The sequence below is a fragment of the Triticum dicoccoides genome, chromosome 5B (assembly GCF_002162155.2).
Source record: "Triticum dicoccoides isolate Atlit2015 ecotype Zavitan chromosome 5B, WEW_v2.0, whole genome shotgun sequence".
NCBI classification, from domain to species: Eukaryota; Viridiplantae; Streptophyta; class Magnoliopsida; order Poales; family Poaceae; genus Triticum; species Triticum dicoccoides.
Genome location: NC_041389.1, coordinates 336,828,110 through 336,847,106, shown reverse-complemented (window position 1 = coordinate 336,847,106; position 18,997 = coordinate 336,828,110). Strand labels below are relative to the sequence as shown.

The 18,997-nt window shown below is 44.0% G+C and overlaps 3 protein-coding genes across 9 annotated transcripts; 1 reads left to right on the top strand and 2 right to left on the bottom strand.

Moving 5' to 3' along the window:
• Positions 1–256: 256 nt before the first annotated feature.
• LOC119308772 (chlorophyll a-b binding protein 7, chloroplastic-like) lies at positions 257–3,577 on the bottom strand. The gene is made up of 5 exons (XM_037584916.1): positions 3,277–3,577; positions 3,030–3,176; positions 1,356–1,488; positions 999–1,091; positions 257–754 (listed from the first exon to the last, which is right to left on the bottom strand). Exons 1-5 carry the CDS (start codon positions 3,534–3,536, stop codon positions 458–460), a joined length of 930 nt encoding a protein of 309 aa, XP_037440813.1. The 5' UTR covers positions 3,537–3,577; the 3' UTR covers positions 257–457.
• A 3,350-nt stretch (positions 3,578–6,927) lies between these two features.
• LOC119308771 lies at positions 6,928–8,831 on the bottom strand. Its single transcript, XM_037584915.1, has one exon. It carries the CDS (start codon positions 8,712–8,714, stop codon positions 7,236–7,238), a length of 1,479 nt encoding a protein of 492 aa, XP_037440812.1. The 5' UTR covers positions 8,715–8,831; the 3' UTR covers positions 6,928–7,235.
• Positions 8,832–12,063: 3,232 nt separating this feature from the next.
• Positions 12,064–17,972, top strand: LOC119308770. 7 transcript variants are annotated; one of them, XR_005150284.1, is made up of 8 exons: positions 12,065–12,500; positions 12,932–13,193; positions 13,286–13,388; positions 13,941–14,093; positions 15,235–15,378; positions 15,606–15,763; positions 16,640–16,735; positions 17,146–17,468. XR_005150284.1 is itself a non-coding variant. In XM_037584913.1 (3 exons), the coding sequence occupies exons 1-3, from the start codon at positions 16,631–16,633 to the stop codon at positions 17,799–17,801; spliced, it is 450 nt and encodes a 149-aa protein (XP_037440810.1). In that variant the 5' UTR covers positions 16,449–16,630; the 3' UTR covers positions 17,802–17,972. The 7 variants fall into 7 exon arrangements, 1 of the variants encoding a protein (XP_037440810.1); XR_005150283.1 differs by having other exon boundaries at positions 12,064–12,500; positions 13,941–14,089; positions 15,606–16,735; XR_005150282.1 differs by having other exon boundaries at positions 12,064–12,500; positions 15,157–15,378; positions 15,606–16,735.
• Positions 17,973–18,997: the final 1,025 nt, after the last annotated feature.

Here is an 18,997-nt window from a genome sequence, read left to right as displayed (position 1 = left end):
TAGTTACCACAAGGCCCACAACTCCCATTTTCAGTAAGTGGAGCAATTTCGTTTCAGTAATTTTGGGGCACCCACAATTTCTGCCGAACAACACCATAACTCCACAACTGTACAACTGTCTTATAGCCATGTAACGCAGTAACCTACTCCCTCCGTCCCATAATATAAGAACATTTTTTACACTAGTGTAGTGTCAAAAACGCTCTTATATTATGAGACGGAGGGAGTATTTGCTAAAACTATATTAATTTCCTAGTAACAACAAACTGATCAATGTAATCCCATTTTCAGTAATTTTGGGGCACCCACAATTTCTGCTGAACAACACCATAACTCCACAACTGTACAACAATCTTATAGCCATGTTACGCAGTAACCTATTTGCTAAAACTATATTAATTTCCTAGTAAAAACAAACTGATCAATGTAAACGCGGTACATAAGCAGTTAGAATGCCTCAAAGAAAATGGGATAAAACGTTGTTGCGGAGTGGATCCGACAAGTGCTCGACGAGGTTCTGCACAGGGCCCTTGCCGGTTACAGCAGCCTGGGCGTAGAATCCGATCCATGCAACCATTGCGAGACGACCATTCTTGATCTCCTTCACCTTGAGTTCTTCGAACGCAACAGGGTCTTTGGACAGCCCCAAGGGATCGAACAGTGCTCCACCTGGGTAGTTTATGTCCCCAGGAAGATATATTCCCAAGGGTTCTAGCGCCTCGATCCCACAGTATCTCGCATATTCTGGCCCAACCTGGCAAATAATGACATGGAGATATTTGTCTAATGTGGTATGCAACCATTAGAAGTATGAAATGACAAGGGAATGCTGTACCAAGAGAATAATCTTGTGAGGTTAAAGAATTATATGTGGAGAGTTGCTTACAATTCTAAAGTGTTTGCTACAAAGAAAACACACAAGACATGAATGTTTGGACTTACATCAATTACTCGAAAAGTATGGGACCGAAACATGATACACATAGCATTTTTATTACCATCAAAAGGACTTGACAGATAGCGATGACGATGATGCCTTGACCACCAGCAATTCGGAACCCAGGAATCCCAAGGTAATCAAGAGTATCGCCCTGTGAAACCAACACGTTAGCTAAAGCCAAATTTACATAATTTGTATTGTACAAAAATGAAGATACTCTATGCCTCCATTAGAGTTAGCTAAGAACCAGTTTTCAGATGCTGAACAAAAAGATACACTGTGGTTGTAGCATGACAGGAACTACAAATCTACAATCTTGAGAGCTCTTTAGATACACATATTTTCTTCAGGTCTATTGCAGGAACAGTCATTGTGTGCTAAATGAACTCAGACATGGTTCATATTGATATTTCACCTGAAGTTTTGCATAACCAACTTTCCACCACACAGGCTCCACAAAATGCACTATCCCAAATAGATCTAACAGCTCAGGAACAACAACACCAAGAGCAGCAAGCATGGCCCATCGACAATGTAAAATCTCAAAGCTGCAATGAAGATTGTTGGTGAGATAAGATACTAGTGGTTCAGCTTCACAAAAATAAAAATGTTATCATTGAAATATACAGAACAGTTTAACTGGAAAGAGGAGACTTGAATGTCACTCGAGCAAACCTATTATCATTCATCGCAAATAAGCCTACTATGCACCTTCTGTGGTAAGGACCTCCATTTTAGTATACAAGGAGAACATGAGCAGGATGGAGTACGAAGGTACATGTTCAGTATTGCATCTGAAATGACACAGTTACTCTCGTAGGAAAAACTTTCAATGATCTCCTCATACAATCTCATTAGTGTAATATACATCAGAAATATACAACATAAATATTTTTTAGTTACCCCAAAGAAGCTTCTAAGCTTAGGGCAGCTCTGTGGCGTGTGTGTTTTGTGTTTAGGGCTTGTTGTGCTGTGCCCTCAGCATTGACCCTTCTGACTACTTTATGTTCCTGTGGACTTCCGTGTGTGTGTGCGTGTATCTGTGTTGGACCTTGTTGGATGCTTGTTGTGCGGTTGGCTTTATAATATAAAGCGGGGCGAAAGCCTTTTTCGGTAAGCTTAGGGCATAACGTTTGCTGCGAGAAGCACAGAAGGTATTGCCTGGTAATCCGTATGTAAGAAGAGGGCATAAGATTGCACGACATAATTTTGTTTTTACCGAAAAAGGCTTTCGTCCCGCTTTACAGATAAAGCAAACATAATTTTGTTTTTTCCCTTTGCATCTCGGTCATTTATATTTTTTCTGCCACTACCCTTGGTCAATAATATCCGGTGTTTGATACTTATTTATGTTTTGAAGTTATTAAAGACCAGGGCATGATCAGAGCAAGTATATGATTTTATTTTTCAGTTTAAGCCATTGTTTCCACTCACTGGCCAAGGTCTAAACATCAAGATTAGAACTAGCCTTTTCCTCTCGATGGCTGCATGCATCGATTTGATGCAGAGGCCGGAGGCTCTGTCCCCTTTTCCAAAAAAAAAACATGTTTTACTTTCATCTGATCACTCGTATACCAAATTCAGTACCGCCAAAGCATACTGTCACCATTCAACTCAACACGGAGCAGTCTCCCACAAAACTAGGAAAATAAAAGGCTTGAAGCAAGACAGTTATCTGAATACACAAAACTAGTGATAGGCCTAAAGAAAGCTGAAATACAGGTTACCTGGCATATCATCAAGACAGTAAAGTAAAACGGGGCATATATTATCAAAAACGAAGTAAAAGCATATTATCAATTGCCAAAGTAAAACGGGGCACATGATCAAATCCCCAGTTTATGAGCAGTAGTGTTCGGAGATTTGCTCATATGCCCCCTAAGTGCCTAATAACTACTATTGGAAGAGCAGGCACAGTTAGTTGATCTGCAAAATACAATCAGGCACTAAACAGTAACTATTCATCACTAGTGCTCATAAACTATAAACTGATTCAGCTGTAACTTGCAAGGCATATAAAAATGCAACGTAGTTGTGCTGTGATTGAAAAGTATTAAGAAGAACAACCATTGGGCAGTGGGTGACATACTTGAAGTAGTTGGCGAAAGCAACGGGGTCCCGGCCCAGACCTGCTATATCGAAGCCGTAATCGCCCGGGAACTCTCCGACCAGGTGCTCCGGGTAGTCGTACCGGAGAGGACCGAGCCACCGCGGCCGAGCTCCCCCGTACCAAAAGCTTCATCAAAGATAAGTTCCCCAAACAAAACGGGAGGTCAGTTCATTCGCAGACGTACACGTAACGGCTTTGCTTTTGTAAGGAAGGGGAGAGTGCCTGCCTGGAGCTGCGGGCCTCGCGGGCGGCGGCGCGGAGGGCGTCTGCCTCGGCGGCGGCGGAGGCCTTCCTGGACTCGAGGCGGCGGCGGAGGCTGGCGCCGAGGGGGCTGTTGGCGATGGCCTTGACGGCGGTGAAGGGGACGGCGGAGAACACCAGCACGCCCGCCAGCTCCTGCCACGATGCACGCGCACGCATTCTTTTCCGCCGCCGGCAGAAGACACCGGCGGACGGCGGCGCGGGGGAGCGGAGGAGGGGAGGCATCGTGCGGGCGGCCCTGCCTGTCGGCGTCGACAAGGCAGTGGAATGAAATGCTCGAGGAAGAAACCGTAGACGTGGCGCGCTGCAGGTCACGAGCTACCGATGATTTTCAAAGAGTCAATTACACCGGTGATGCTAGAACTTAAGGTAAATAGTCACTTTGGTGCTAAAAGTTGTGATGTACATCAAAGTGATGGAAAAACTTGATTTAGACGTGCAAATACAATGCATATCCCGTTTTGTATACATAATCTGTGTTGACTAGGCGTGTGGGGGTCCGCTGTCAGCCAGTGAACCAGAAAGAATGTTTTTTTTCTGAAACCCCACTAAAAAATATATAATTTTGACAAAAAGATTATGGATGTGGCATTTTACTTCTCTACGCCCAGTCCAGCCTGTCAGTATTAACAGAAAAAGATTTAGGGCAGGTTTTAACTCGCGACCACAGGATAGCAAAACAACCGGCTAACCACTCCACCCTACACGTTGATTAGTTGTTTTTTTAGGGATAGACTTAATTAGTAAACAATGATAACGACGGAGTAAATATTTAGCAATGACGCTTATGGAGCTTAAATGGGCTGCAGATATTGCAGCACATTTTGCACAAGCTATATTTATAAGATATTTTAAAATGTACATCATAAAAATTATGTTATCAATACTATGTAAATAAAAACAATGAAATATATACCCATGTATATATAAAATATTTAGTTAATACGGATATTAAAATGTATCTTAGATACAATGTTAATGTATACAAAAGAAGTATACACTCATGGCTTATATTTAAATTTTAAAATGATGAATATAAACATTTACTTAATATCTATAATTACTCACATGTCTATATTTTTTTACTCATGACTTATATTCGAAAACAGCATATATTTTGAATATTATACATGATTGAATATACATATCAAAAGTTTAAAATGAAAATTATGAATATTTCTAATTATAAAAGTTGAACTATACAAATGTTCTTATAATTATTGAAATGGTTGTATAATAAAAACAATATTTATAAATGTAATTTCAAAATAAATTGTATCATTTTAAAAATTTGTACATTTTTACAATTCATAAATATTTTCAATATGCCAGTGTGTATTGGAATAATACACGAACAAGTTTTAAAAATAAGGTATGTCGTTTGTATGCTTGGCAGTTTTTAAAATAAATATACCAATGTTTTGAAAATAACACATGAACATTTTTATTTAATATACATTTTAAATTTCTGTATTATCTAAACATTTTATATAGTACATGGGTGTATATTTAAATGTTTTTATTTAGTAATCATGGTTTGTTTGTATAAAATTTATAGCACACATACATTTAAACATAATTTTGATAACTTTTTATAAATATATCTATAAAAACAGCGCGTGCAAAATTGGTCGCAATATCTGCAGCCCATTTAAACTTCAGATGCGTACCTGTTAAATTCATGTTGCTAAATAGGATACATATAGCATAGTTATCCATTGAGATCGTCGTGACCGCCACAGCATACTGGTTGTACAGGTTTGCTCTGTATCCTTGGTTGCGTGTTCTAGTCCTGGTCTCCCGTTTTTCCTGTTAATTTTAACCAGCGGGCCTGCTGGTTAGAGTTGTAAAATGACATGTCGATATGTACCTTTTTTGTAAAAATATAAGGCCACACGCCCGCCCTCCTAGGTCCAGTGGCTGACAGCAGGACCCGCACGTCTAGTCACCACAGATTCCGTATACCAACGCAGTTAGCACTGTATTTGCAGGTGTGAGCCAAGTTTTTGCACCGCTTCATTGTATACCGCAATTTTTAATACCAAAGTGATCGTTTGTGCCAAGTTCTAGCACCACCAACGTAATTGACTCATTTTCAAAGGCAGGGGAGGGACAACACCAACCGCCTCCCTGGCCATTGGATCCGGCCTGGGGGCACCATTCAGAACCATCTGATCGTTGCAGCAGGAAATCCTTTTAAAAAACATCTTCTTTTTCTCACGTTATTATGCCACACATGTTGCAGCATTTCAAACACAACAGTGCAACAAATCACCGACTAGAACACTTGGGACGCCGCAAAAAACACGACACTGCAACATATGGTCCGTAATATTCGCATCAGAACACACGCGAGCATGTAAGGTCAAACTCAAATGACCATGCTGACCATGAGCTGGAGATCCTCTGCTTCGCTTCAATCTTTTAGGGTAATAAGGTCAAACCCAAATGAATATCCGCTTCCAGACACTGGACATTTATCGAAGGTGGATGTAATAGAAAAAACGAAGGATAGGATGAAATCTAGCATCGCACCAACAAATCAACCAAATGCATAAATCAGTTGATTTGTTTATGCACCAAGCAAATTATACAGTTTGATTCATGGAAACTAGGATTTTGTCAGAGAAAATGCATTGACTGAGGTATTTCACATATGTAATAAAATAGTTATAGTGTCTGCATCCTAGCAAGGAAAAACATAATATAAAACCATTAAAACAATACTCCCTCTGGGAATCAAAAAAGTCTTAAATTAAGTTACCGAGTTAGTATGAAATTAACTGGAAGAATATGTTTTTCTGTGCGTTTGCTCGGCTGAACTGTATAGCCGAAAGGAACGGTGCAGTGCACATCTGTGAATCCTCATAAAAAGGTGTAGCAATTCTAACATGGTGCGACACAGGTAACAAACTCCGTTGCTTTGTTTTGCATGATATAAAAAGCATCGCAATTGACTATTCCTTTTTGTATCACAGTAACTCAATTACACAGTTGCGGGCAATTCAGACTTGGCAACCCAAACAGTCGGCCATGTCTTATTTTTTATGTTTTGATTCAAACGGCAAGGCTATAACTGAACTTGATACAAGGATTGAATTTAAACTTTGCAAGAACTGTGTTGTGCTGGAAAAGTAAATTAGTATCTACAACCTGACTATAAGCTCAAGTTTTAACAACACAATTTGTCACGCAAAAGGTACAATAAAAAGCATGCTACATGCTACAACATAGAAAGAAAGAAACAAGGTTGATCAAGTGCCATACTGACACCTCTTCTATTGTTTCTTTGACTGATGCAACAACGAAAGATAACTTAACTGGCTGGATTGAAAACCACTCCTTATGCATCAACATCTTCCATGAATTCTTCTTCTGTTGATGATTTCTGATGAACCATTGTCACTGCTCCATTTTTTTGAAAGGGGTATTGAGATCTTTTGTTGGCCCAGGTAAGATGGCTGAACTTTAATTGGCTAGATTTTCATTTTTGATATAACTGAATGCTCCTTGTAGATATGAAAAGTGATGAACAGAATTTAAATGTACCATGGTCTATTTTGTAGAGACCAACCTAAGCAACCTTGAATGTACTAACAAAAATGGAAGGTGGAAATACCATGCAAGGGCATGGGCTGAATGGTCAGATTGAATAGTTTGTTCTTTTAACAGGAAATGTCAAGTTCATTAAAAAACTAACAGTATGAAGCAATAAGTCCATAACATGCTTGGGAACCGTTCAAATCATGATGGCATAAAGGCACATGAACAACAGCCACCAATTATCCCCACCATTGCAGAAACTACTACAAATAACTCCTACAAAGCAGCAAATGACTAACGAGCTTACCATACCTACATCATATGTTTGGTGTATGATATCTACTTTCCTCGGAAATTTGTGATAAGATTTGGGCTACCCATCTACTGAGTACTGACAACCACCTGTTGAATCTGATCAGCAACAATCCTTGCCACAACCTCTGGCAAAAACCTCTCAACCATGTCTTCCCTTGCCTTCCTCCCTTTTCTCCTTGCCTCCTCCTGATCACCAAAGACGCGCCTCATCAAAGCTCTCAGATGATCAACTGATGGCTCAGCGCAGAAATGACCCTTGAATGGCCCTTCTGTGACCTCAGTCAGCCTGTCCACTTCCAGTGGGTATCCATTCTCTTGAGTCAGGTACTCCGTTGGGCCTGACCAATTCGTCACAATCACTGGCAGTTCCATGGCCATGGCTTCGACCACCGGCCTGCCCCACCCCTCGCCACGGGAAGGTAGTACAAATGCATCTGCAGCCCTGTACAACCTTGGAAGGTCAGACTGTGGGACATGCTCATCAACCACCCGGACTTGTGCCCATCCTAGCACTGGCTCCTCAATGCTGGAGTTGTTCACAAATCTGTGGATTTTCCCTCCAAAATCTGTGTCAGAGTGGTAGGCATTGGTCAGTAGGTAGAGTACAACATCATCAGCTCCAGAGAACTCCTGCAGGAAGGCTGTCAGAAGCACATCCCAGCCCTTCCTCTGCTCCCATTTGAACATGCTAAGAAACACAAAACCTTTGCCTTTGGAGCTATCAGTATTCTGTGTAGAATCATCAGACGCCATGACAGAGAAACCAATCGGAAGAGGAAAGGCGGCGTGCTTGGCCGGATCAAAGAACGTGACATCGACGGCCTGCACTACCTTGACGACCTTGGAGGGATGGACCCCGCTCTTCACGAATGTGGAGACGTGGAAATCTGTCGGTACCCAGACAGCATCCATCTGGTTACAGCGTCTGACATGCTCCGGCGAGACACGGTCAGTCTCGAACATCGTCCGGCCAATGACGAACGCCGGCTCGTCGTACCCAGTAGGCGGGCAAGGCAGAGACTCGTACATCGGCGGGTACCACGCGCCAGGCTCGCTGTGGCACACAACGACGGCCCGAGAGAGCTCACACTGCGCAGTGGCGAGCCTGTACGCCAAGTTCTTGGACTGCTCGGGCAAGCCCTGCCAGAACTCCGGCGACTCGAGGTCGCCGTGGTGCGCGATTGAGAGAGTGAAGTTCGCACCGACGCCGGCAGTGACATTCTCGTCAAGCGAGGCGACGTAGGACCAGGCCTCGGAGCAGTAGCCGCCGCCGGAGGCGAAAGGGGCCATCCATAGAACACATGGTGGGCGTCCCGCGTCCGACGAGGTATCGGCCGTGGGGACTGGCTCCGGCGGGCTGAGAAGGGAAGACCTCGTTCTGAGGAGCAGATGAACGAGGCGTGGCAGCGGGTTGCTGGAGGTGGCGAAGAGCACGGCGAGGACGAGGGCGAGGAGGGACGGCGCCGTGAGGAGGAGAAGGAGGTGGCGCTTGGCTCTGGGTTTGGGTGCTGGAGGGAGAGCCTGCGCCGGAGGTGAGCCTGGCATGGTAGCCGAGACGGCGGTATGGCACGAGGCCGGCTGCGTCGTGGCTGACCGACGGAGAGCTCAGTCGTCGGCGAGGCAGATCGGCAGGCAGGGGATCCGGATGTTGGTAGCTCAGTGAGAGCATCTCTAACCCTTCCCTCGGAATTTTTATTGAAAACCAATAACTCCCGAACGTTCGGATTTTGAGCATTTCATCCCCAATGATTTTACATGCCAACTTGTTGACAAAAGATGGCAACTTTGTCCTTTTTCATTTTTGTCAGAAAATTACCATATTTTCCTAATCTCACGCAAACTAAATTTGTCATCTAAACCCGTTCGGGTTGCCATGCTTAACTCCCGAACATTCGGGAGTTATCATTACCGTTTTTATTTAACTCGTATATTTCATTAAAAAGTTATTTGAGGGGAATATTTTAGGGATTAAGCGTCATCTAGCAGGTCTCCCTTATTTTTTATGGTAATGCGTCGTCACGGAGTTTTATATTTCATGCTCAAATATGGATGCATCGTTTGCCAAAACATCGACAAAAAAATCTGAAGGCTCCGATTGCCAAACAATGGATCGATCACACTGCGCCTTGCTAGCTAAAACGCCTGTCGCCATATTGGCCTCTCTAGGACAATGATTAAAAGTAATAGAAGAACAATTTCGACTAAGGAAAGAACATTCTTCATAGATGGCCGTTGCCTGTCCTAGCGAGCATTACGTCGATCACCTCCATACAATCAGCCTCAAGAAATCACGTTATGGCAGCCAATGGTGCACGCCAAAATCAGGCCATCCTTCAAAGCTCGAGTCTCCGCAGTAGCCGCGTCTTCTACCCATTGCAGATCACTTACAATCTTATAAAGTTTATTACTTCCATAAATATGTTTTCCCCCTAAAACCTTCCTCCAGCCACGGCCATTCTCATGAAAAATAAGGTTGAGCCCCACTGCTTCCAGCCCGCCTCAGCTTTTTGGCCAAACCCCGCCGACCGTCCACTGACCAATGATCGTCGAGAATGGAAAAGCCCACCCCTGCCACACCCCTGGCCACCCTCGCCAGCGCCAAAGATCCATCGTCGGCCATGAAATTGACGACTCAAAGGCCGAAATGGTGGTGCTATCGAGAGCTCTCGATCGCAGAAGTGGGCCCCATATTGTGTAGGAGCCATGTAAGGTGGGCACCTCAAGAAGGCGCCTACACCCTATGGGGCCCGCAGGGGTGAAGTCTTGGCGGTCCAGTTCCGTCATGAAACTTCCAGACATATTTTTGCTTGATTTTTCTCTTGACATTTTTTGTGGTGTTTTCTTGAAATACAAAAACAGGAACTGGCACTGGGCACTAGATTAATATGTTAGTTCAATAAAAAAATATGTCTAAGGTGTATGTAATTGATAATGATGTACCATGAACCAAAATTATATATATATTCGAGACATATCACGGACTCACAACGCGATATAGTTCAAGTCTAAGATTTTCCCTTTTGAAGATGGATAGATACACTCTGCACCCATCCGGTATTATGGTGTCCAACATAGTCACGCCAGACATAGTGACTAAGGTGTTACTTACGGGGATACCAGAATACGAAAATGAGAACAAAGTACAAATCGGTAACGAGGATAACTAGGCATAATGATCAAGGTATTGATCACGGGGATGCCATAAAAATCTCCCCTAGAGTTTTGTAACGTATTGCGACGGAAAGGGGATTGTATAAAATAACACAAGGTTCGCTCGGTAATGATCTTTGTTGATATGTGAAAATTATTATGGGTGTCTAGATCCTGCTAATAATTATTGACTAGATGGTATCCCAAACATGTCCACTTATTCTCGAACTTGCAGGTCACATGCTCAAGGACTAGTGGTATGTAGAAGTACTATGAGATTAGGAGAATGAGAGAAAAGGGCTTCTAAAGTGTTACAGATCATCTCAAAAAGTGTTCATGGAGGTCCCCAAGAATGTAACGGTAATACCCGTGAGCGTCCTGAAAGATCCCCGTATGTTCAGAAAGGTGATGTAAGCTTCCCGAACAATACAGAAGGTTCCTAGGGGGGCTCCCTATTGCCATGGGGGCAAGGCGGCAGCTACCTTATTTATTTGGGAGTAGGCAAATCAAAAGGGAGTCCTAGTTGGACTAGGATTGTCCCGTGTAAGGAGGAGGGACTCCTACAAGGATCGGTCGACCCAAGCCTCCTAGCCACCTATATATCGGTGGACAGGGGCGCACTAGGAGACACACCAAAGCCTCCCACGGCTGCCCTCTTGCTTCTGTGCCCCTCTATTTTTGGTTTAGATCTAGTCTAGATCGGATCGCTACTGGGCTAATTCTCCTTCTATTTCGTCCATCGATTATTCGTGTTGGTTCCACAAAATGTTACGATATTGCTAGTTCGGTACGCGTGGATACCTCAGAAGTGTCATCTCCTTCAACACAAGATCAGTTGGATTCTGGAGAAATTTCTCGCGGCTGAGAGTATAACCAAGCTATGGGAATCGGTGAGCATCACCAACTATTTTTTTTGTCTTCTGTTGTGCTGATTGTTGATGAGACCATCATTACCTTTAAAACTCCATAGTGATCATGGGCATGTTCATGCGCTAAGATTTTGCTGCGTAGCACATTCCCCTTCATAACGTCCATGGACAACGCTGGCCTGCCCCCGCCCGAGGAACCACACACCTCATATTCAAAACCTCATTTTTATAGAAACACATAGACGTGTCACAAGGCATCGGTGTGACGAGGTGACAAAATCCGAATTCGTAGGGTCGCCCGGGTTACGAAAAGATGAGTGCGGGAAAACGACGGCATATCGGATCGCCCTAAGACGACGGCCTCAAGGTAGACCAGACCGCAAAACCTGCAGTACGAACAATCATCGACGAGTAGAAAATACTCTTTGAAATATTATTAATTTGCACAATGTGAATAACTAGAACAACTGCACCTGGTGATTTATCCGACAATGTCCAAACTGATGGCGGGTAAGGTGATTATGGACACGGGATGTCCTGGACGGAGTATCTCGAAACTGCGTCGGGTCGACAAGTGTACAACACGGCCGATCTAGATGTGTGGCCGCTTGAGTCCATATCCAGAGATAAGAATAGAAGCTTTCTTTCTGGCTCTTCAGCGATTTGGGCTTCCTGACCGTTGGATTGGGCTGCTTGATGCAATCTGGGCCGTCGGATCGACCCCTGGAACGACCTCATCCGTCGGATAAAAAAAAGTTACTGCTGGAATGAATAGTTTCACCTCGACCGTGCCACCGCGCGTAAATAGCCTGCCCCGCCGGGGGCATTTTCGTCATTTCACCTAGAGGCGTATAAAAGCTGATGGCTTGCGTGGAGATGACCTAGCAGCCTCCTCCTCCTCCCGCACCCGCGCCCTCCCTCCTCCTCTCGCACCCGCGCCTCCCTCTCCTCTTCCACTCTCCCCTAGCGCCGCCGCCCTACTTCCCCGTCGCCGCCCGACCTCCTTCTCCTCTTCCTCTCGCCCCTAGCGCCGCCGCCCCTGCCTCCTTCCCCGCCGCTGCCCGGCCTTGGGGAAAGATTTCGACTGCATCCGGAGAGGGAAAGATTTCGAGGGGGAGGAGAAGGGGAGAGCAGAGAAGCTTGGAGGGCGGCGGGCGGCGGGCGGCGGCGATGGACGGCGAGTGGTGGAGGAAGAAGTGGGTGGCGTGGGCGGCGGCGGCGGCCATCTTCGTGGTGCTCATGCTCGTCACGCCCGCCATCCCGCAGGACAAGGACTACCACGACTTCGCCGACCAGCGCGTCCTCTTCCTCGGTAACCGACAAACCAACCCCACCCCCCGCTCCCCGTACCACCATCGCCTCCCCTGAATCTTCGCCCCCAGGCCATGCTCTGCCTCTGCCCAGGGCGGGAGGATTTGGGGGCGCGGCTGCAGATTCTGCTATTTTTAGCCTCTAATTAGATTCGTGGTCTGGCGAGTCCAGCGGACACGATTAAAGCTAGATCGGTGAAATTGGGGAGCGAGTGAGGCGCTGGTTTGGCTGAGTCATGCTCCCTTCCTTAGCATGCTTTTTGGTTACTGGCACACCAAGCAAATGCTTCCGATTGGTCGGCGTGATATCTGCTGCTTTGATTGATTATATCAGCTAAATTGGCTGCTAATGCACTTGCTTGGCCGCTCTGCATACCTGATGAAGGATGCTTACGAATGTATGTGACCAGATTCTGCTTTTTTGTTCTCTTAGGTTGGTGATTGATATGATAGAATGAAGTTGCCAAGGGGGATTTGGGGGCAAATGAAGTGTGGATTCAGCTAAAATTAGGCTCTATCCATATGTTGATCTGGTTATCAGTACAGACTACAGAGGGAATGCTTCTGATTTCCAACACTATCTGTTGCTTTGGTTATACTAGCTGTGCATAAAAAATATTATACAAGAATGTGCCACCGGCGATGGGTGCAAACGGCTGTAAATGTGGACGACCACATCTTCATCCCAAGGCAAGGTGTCTCTCTCTCCCTCTCACCCGTTCTTCTCCTTGCGCATCTTATCCCCGTCCTCACGCTGCCGCCTCCGTCCCTGTCGCCCCTTCTCTAGAGGCGGCGGCTGGCGCTGGCGTCCACGACCTCACCAAAGCAAGGAAGGAAGGAGGAGCAGGCTCCAGCGTCAGGTGCCTAAGATCGGCACACCTCCTCCCGATGTGAGTTTCAGTTGGAATTATTTTTTGCTGCTGACTGTATGCGTTTGCCGGAATACATCTTTACTTTGTGCGTGTTGTGACAGTGTTAAGCGTAAAATACCATTTATTCACAAGAGATGGATTAATAGGCGAATATATACTTGCAGGCACAACAGATCTTGGAATACTACTGCTAATGAATGTTTAATCTCATCTCATCTCCACAAAGTTGCTTAGTAGATCTTACTTTTTTGAGAATCTTTGGTCTGATGTATATTTGCAGGTTTATCTAGATGAAAAGGGTCTTTAAATATTAGGCTGATGCTTCAACTAAGCACGTCTCCTTTTTAATCTATAGCGGATATCGTCTAAAACTGCTTTCGTACTGACATGTATTTTCATATGGCCGAACAAATCAACTGCTAGAGGTTTTAGAAACTGTTCAACTATGCATTTTTTGATTACATCTTTTTTGTTCACTTTTTTGGACTTTAACTCCCTGTTGTATGTATGTATATTAATTTTCAGTGGATAAATTTCAAGGGTTTTAACCTTTTCCTTTACACTTCCTAGCGACCCAGACCAGCGCCATGGCAACAAGCTTGCCCCCCTACCCCGACCTTGAAGTTGAGCGGCCGATACCACCATGACTTGGCGGCACAGCTGGTGGAACCGGCGTCCATAAGCGAGCATCGTCCAGATGGCCGCCGCGCTTCCGCTCAGTAGGTACTACTCCCTCTATCTCATCTTTTCATCAGCTAAATGAACACATGTGGTTCGTCCGCCTTTTGTTCTCCTGGATCCAAGAACCCTTCCTTCGTCCCAAATCCAGAACGATATTCCTTTTTTATCTAGATTGGGATTTTAATTAGGAAGATTTTTTCTAGGTAGAGGAGTAGAGCCATCGTTTCCAAGGTTAGTAGTGAGGTGTTGCAGATTAGAGCACCATCGGCAGTTTTTTTAGCACCATGGCAAGGCAGAGGTGCTCCGTGTGCCCGACATCTTCAAAAGAATCATCTCATGCAGTATTCCAAAAATGTAGCATTATGCAAAAGTCTGGTTATGAAAATCATATGAGCTGAGATAACACACTAATCAACTTTCTGCATTAGGTTACTTAGTTGTGAGCTAGAATCTGAAGAAAAGTGAAGCAAGCTAGATACATAAAAATTAGGCACTCCCTGCAACTCCAATACCAAATAGGCAGACAGACATCTTGGCATTCGACAGTAGGAGACGATGAGCTTGAGAAGTGAGATGGTTCTGTTGAAGTAACGGTGCGTTTGGGCAGTCTGGCCGTTGACCATTGCATCCATATGTGGGGTAGGCTGGTCCTGTCTCAGCAGATTAGAGTAATAAATTGATTGTCATTCTCTACTTTGTATTTGTATTTTTTTATGAGATTGATCCAAGAAAGAATGACATGTATGCAATACTCACTAAATTGTAGGGCTGTATAGCAAGGCTTATAGTCTCGAATTATTATTGTAGATTGTCTTATTTTATAAAGTATTTTGTTTAGTGAATATATATTCCAAAATTTCTCACGTACTTTGTTTGTAGAGGAGAAACGACCTGATTGCAGGACACTAAAATATTATTGGTTGTCAAAGCTCCGCGGTCGCTTACACATGTATATTATCCATGTAGTCTGGGTTATCTAGGATCAATTACAAAAAGGCAGTTGGATATTTCTTATAATGGTGACATATTTTCTTAATTTAATATACTTCCATCTCACTATGTTGATTTATTCATGCTATTTTGACGAGGATGGCATCGATGTCAGTTCATGGCTATGCAAGGCATCAGTGCTTGATGATTCGTCATAGAGTGATGTGTTACTCATTGGCGACTTAATTTGCAGCGGAAGCAGATGCAGTAAACTCTGAAAACTAGATTATGTTTGCTCATATGACACGAACACAATGGGATTTTTTCTGAGGGAGTTGATCATGCTTGCCTTTCCCTGAGCTCCAGCTATTCACGCTACTGCCTTAATTTCAAAAGGGTACAATATTATTTTCAGTTTGTATACCTTTATGTAGTGTTGTAGCTTGCTTTATTTGAAATTTTAGTGTTCATGTTAACAATCACTAAAAATGATACAATTATGGATGTAGGTTTCTATTGAAACAATCACTAAAATGATAAATATGCAAGTGGTGACAGATTGTTGTTACCATGTGGATCTTAAGTTCCACCATTTCCTAATTTTGCTCTCCTGTCCGCCTCTAGGTTTCTCGGCAAGGCGACGGTGTGCGAACCATGTGCGCCTGCCTAGCTGTATTGCGGCTCGCGGATGCGGCAGATGTGGCACATGAGCAGATGAAAGAGGAATAATTGAAGCCCCAATGCCTCCACACATTCTTGCTCCCTAACAATGGGAGTAATAGGTTGCAAACTCCTTTCCCTTCCCTTATATTTACAATATGATGATGACTATATGATGATAGTGTGGTTATAAAGGTGAAATGCCACCACAATGTTTCAGAGGCTCACATCTGTCAGTACTCATTAGATAGAACTTGTGTTGCAGTTTTTGTTATGTGCTTCTCTAAATTCTCTGTTGTCCATCGTCTATCTCTCCTGCATAGCTAGCCCGGTGCCATGTCAGAAGTTAAACCAAAACTTTTAAGATGCTTGTGTAGCAAAATGCGTTTGGAGAAGCTCATTTATCTTTCAGTTACTCTGTATAAAGTGTAATATTCTATTTGGTTTTGATTACCGGCGATGTCTAATTCTCCAGGCTTCTTAAAAATGATGGCTATGCCCAACCTGCTCATACTAATCAATAATAACATCTCAGTTGTATCCAGTATTTCCTATTCATTGGTTATAACAATTGACTTGTGTGTAGGATTCGTCTCAGTATATATTCTGGGATAAACAATGGTTTGGCGATGCTATTAGTTCATGAAAAGTTCAAGGAGGATTTTTGATATTATTTTATTGTTAACGAGTCATGCCAGTAAGCTTTATGTATTTGTTCGCCGTGGGGAGCAATGGGGCATTGCACACTTACCTATGTACTCTCTCCGTAAAGAAATATAAGAGCGTGTAGATCACTAAAGTAGTGATCTAAATGCTCTTATATTTCTTTACAGAGGGTGTATATTGCTACCTGGTTATGTTGGTCTTTCGTATACAGGCCTTGCTATCATTATGTATGGTCCTTCTTGCCTTATGTGTATTATGAATGGTATTTCAACCTGTGGAATGTACTCCTAATCCTGGTCTATAGAACTGCCTTTCTGAACTTGATGTCTCAGTTGTACTCGAACAAGAGCACACGGAGGGAGCTCTTCTACGCCACCCCGGCAACAGGAACAAGGAAAATCCAGTCCACGGTGCCACCAATGAACAAGGTAAACATGAGTTGTCGGTCACTTATAAATTCCGTACTTCTGTAATGTCGATCTAGGATTCATGTGAGTAAATCTTACTATTCTTTGGGTCGTGTACAAAAATATTGTTCGGGTTTCAGTAGTAGCTGCAGTTCTATTGTTGTGAAAGCCTCATGGTCCATTAGAACACCCATTTTAGATAGAATACTCCAGATCTATTGACTGTGATTTAGTTGTGGCATTGATTTGTATTTGGTCGAATACTCACCTAATGAATCTATTAAACGATCTAAATACCACCGATTCACATATTAGCTTGTGCCACCGTTGATTCTTTACTTATCGTGTTATTCTTATTTTTGAGCTTGCAGGCCTTGCACATTCTATTGCCAAATATATTATACATATCTACTAATCGTTTGTCGTCTCAGGCACAGAGCATGAGGTGTTTGCACCAATTGCTTTCTTCACACCACGGCCATGGCTTTGATCGTCGATGGACGTCACCAATCACCTATTCTAACTCTGGCAAGTACCCGATGATATATGATGCCACTAGCTCTTGTGATGTACCATGTAAACAACAGTGTGATCTCCCTCTTCTTTTGTGAACACGGCCTGGCGCGTCTATCCATCCTTTTGTACTCAATATCTACCTTGTACGAACATTGCATGAATGGACATTGCATCCTTCAATTTACCATGTATGAACATTTGCATCCTTTAAATGTGTTTACTATCGTTCTGGTCGCTATGGAGATGTGTTGTACTATATATCATTCTGGTATCCATCGATGATGTCTTGCCCCTATTACATGTGAATGTTTGTTTGTTATCCTATTTGAATACGTACGCTAAGCCTGACTTCTTACTAACTTGAGCATTACTTGCTTGGCCAGATCGTTGGGACCGGCATCCTCGCGCCAAGGCGCGCTGCCGATCTAGTCGTGTATGGCTGTGGGACGCGTGGGGCGGCAGCAGCCCTGACGGCTGGGAGTCAGTGCCGCAGGAGAGCAGCAAAAGACTGATCCGGGACCTACAAATCCGAGGACAATGTGGAGACGCTGGCGCCTTGTTTTTCCCTTGACGTTATGTGCAAAACCAGCTCAACCTTTAATCAATCAAACCTTGAAAAATGTGCTGCAAATTAGTACAAGTATACTAGTGGTACTAGTACATTAGTATTTGTCTTAGGGCCTGTTTGGTTCCAAATAAGTCACCAACTTATAAGTCGAAAAGTGGAAAAAGTGATTTATTTTGTCAAACAGACCTGACTTATAAGTCACCCCAACTTATAAGTCATAAGTTGCTCCACCCCAACTTAAAACTTATAAGTCACCTCCTTTTGCATGGGTCCCATAACATGCATGATGTGGATTGGTGTGGGAAGGTGTGTCAGGTGACTTATAAGTCAGGTGACAACCAAACAGGCATGACTTATAAGTCATTGGTTTTAAGTCACCTGACTTATAAGTCAGGTGACTTATTGGAACCAAATAGGCTCTTATGCATGTTTGGTCGAAAGTAGTACTAGATGACAAGCAAACACTAGCAGAGTAAAGAAAGGGAAAGAGAAGGAAGAGAGCCTCCCTGTTGCTGCCGATCTGGGCGCCTGTCGGCTGGTCTGCCTCTGTCGCACTACGTGGGTAGTACGGGCGCACCTCCTTGGCTGGGCCCGCTGATTAAATTGCCCTTCTTTGTTAATTTTGGGGTTGACCCAGTAGCAAGTCCGCCATCTATGCTGCTATTTACGAGCGCGTTGCGCTAGCCCGGATCCGACATACCACCAGAGAGCCCGGATTCGATCTGATTGCAAACAAATAGCACAACGCGGCAACGACGATTTTGCAGGAGAGAAGATTTACATGAAATAGATCTGACTGAAAAAATATCACCTGATCATCCCATCGATCCGCGGCGATCACCCAACAGGCTCTCAATGAAAGCATCAATGTCGGTTCAATATCCGGCGTATCTCGTAGTAAGGGTCCTAAGCTAGGCGTCTTGGAGCGATGGTAACATGGACACGGGGTTTTACCCAACTTCGGGCTCTCTTGATGAGATAATACCCTACATGCTGCTTTTGATTGGTATTCATATGGGTGTAGTACAAAGTACATGTATCTACCACGAGATCGTAGAGGCTAAACCCTAGAAGCTAGCCTATGATTATGATTGTTTATTGACTAGCCTGGCCTCGGTTTATGTAAGACACCGGAGGCCTAGGGTTTAGGAGAGTCCTTGTCTTGGGCGCCAAGTCTTGTGGAGTCTTCCTTGTATGTG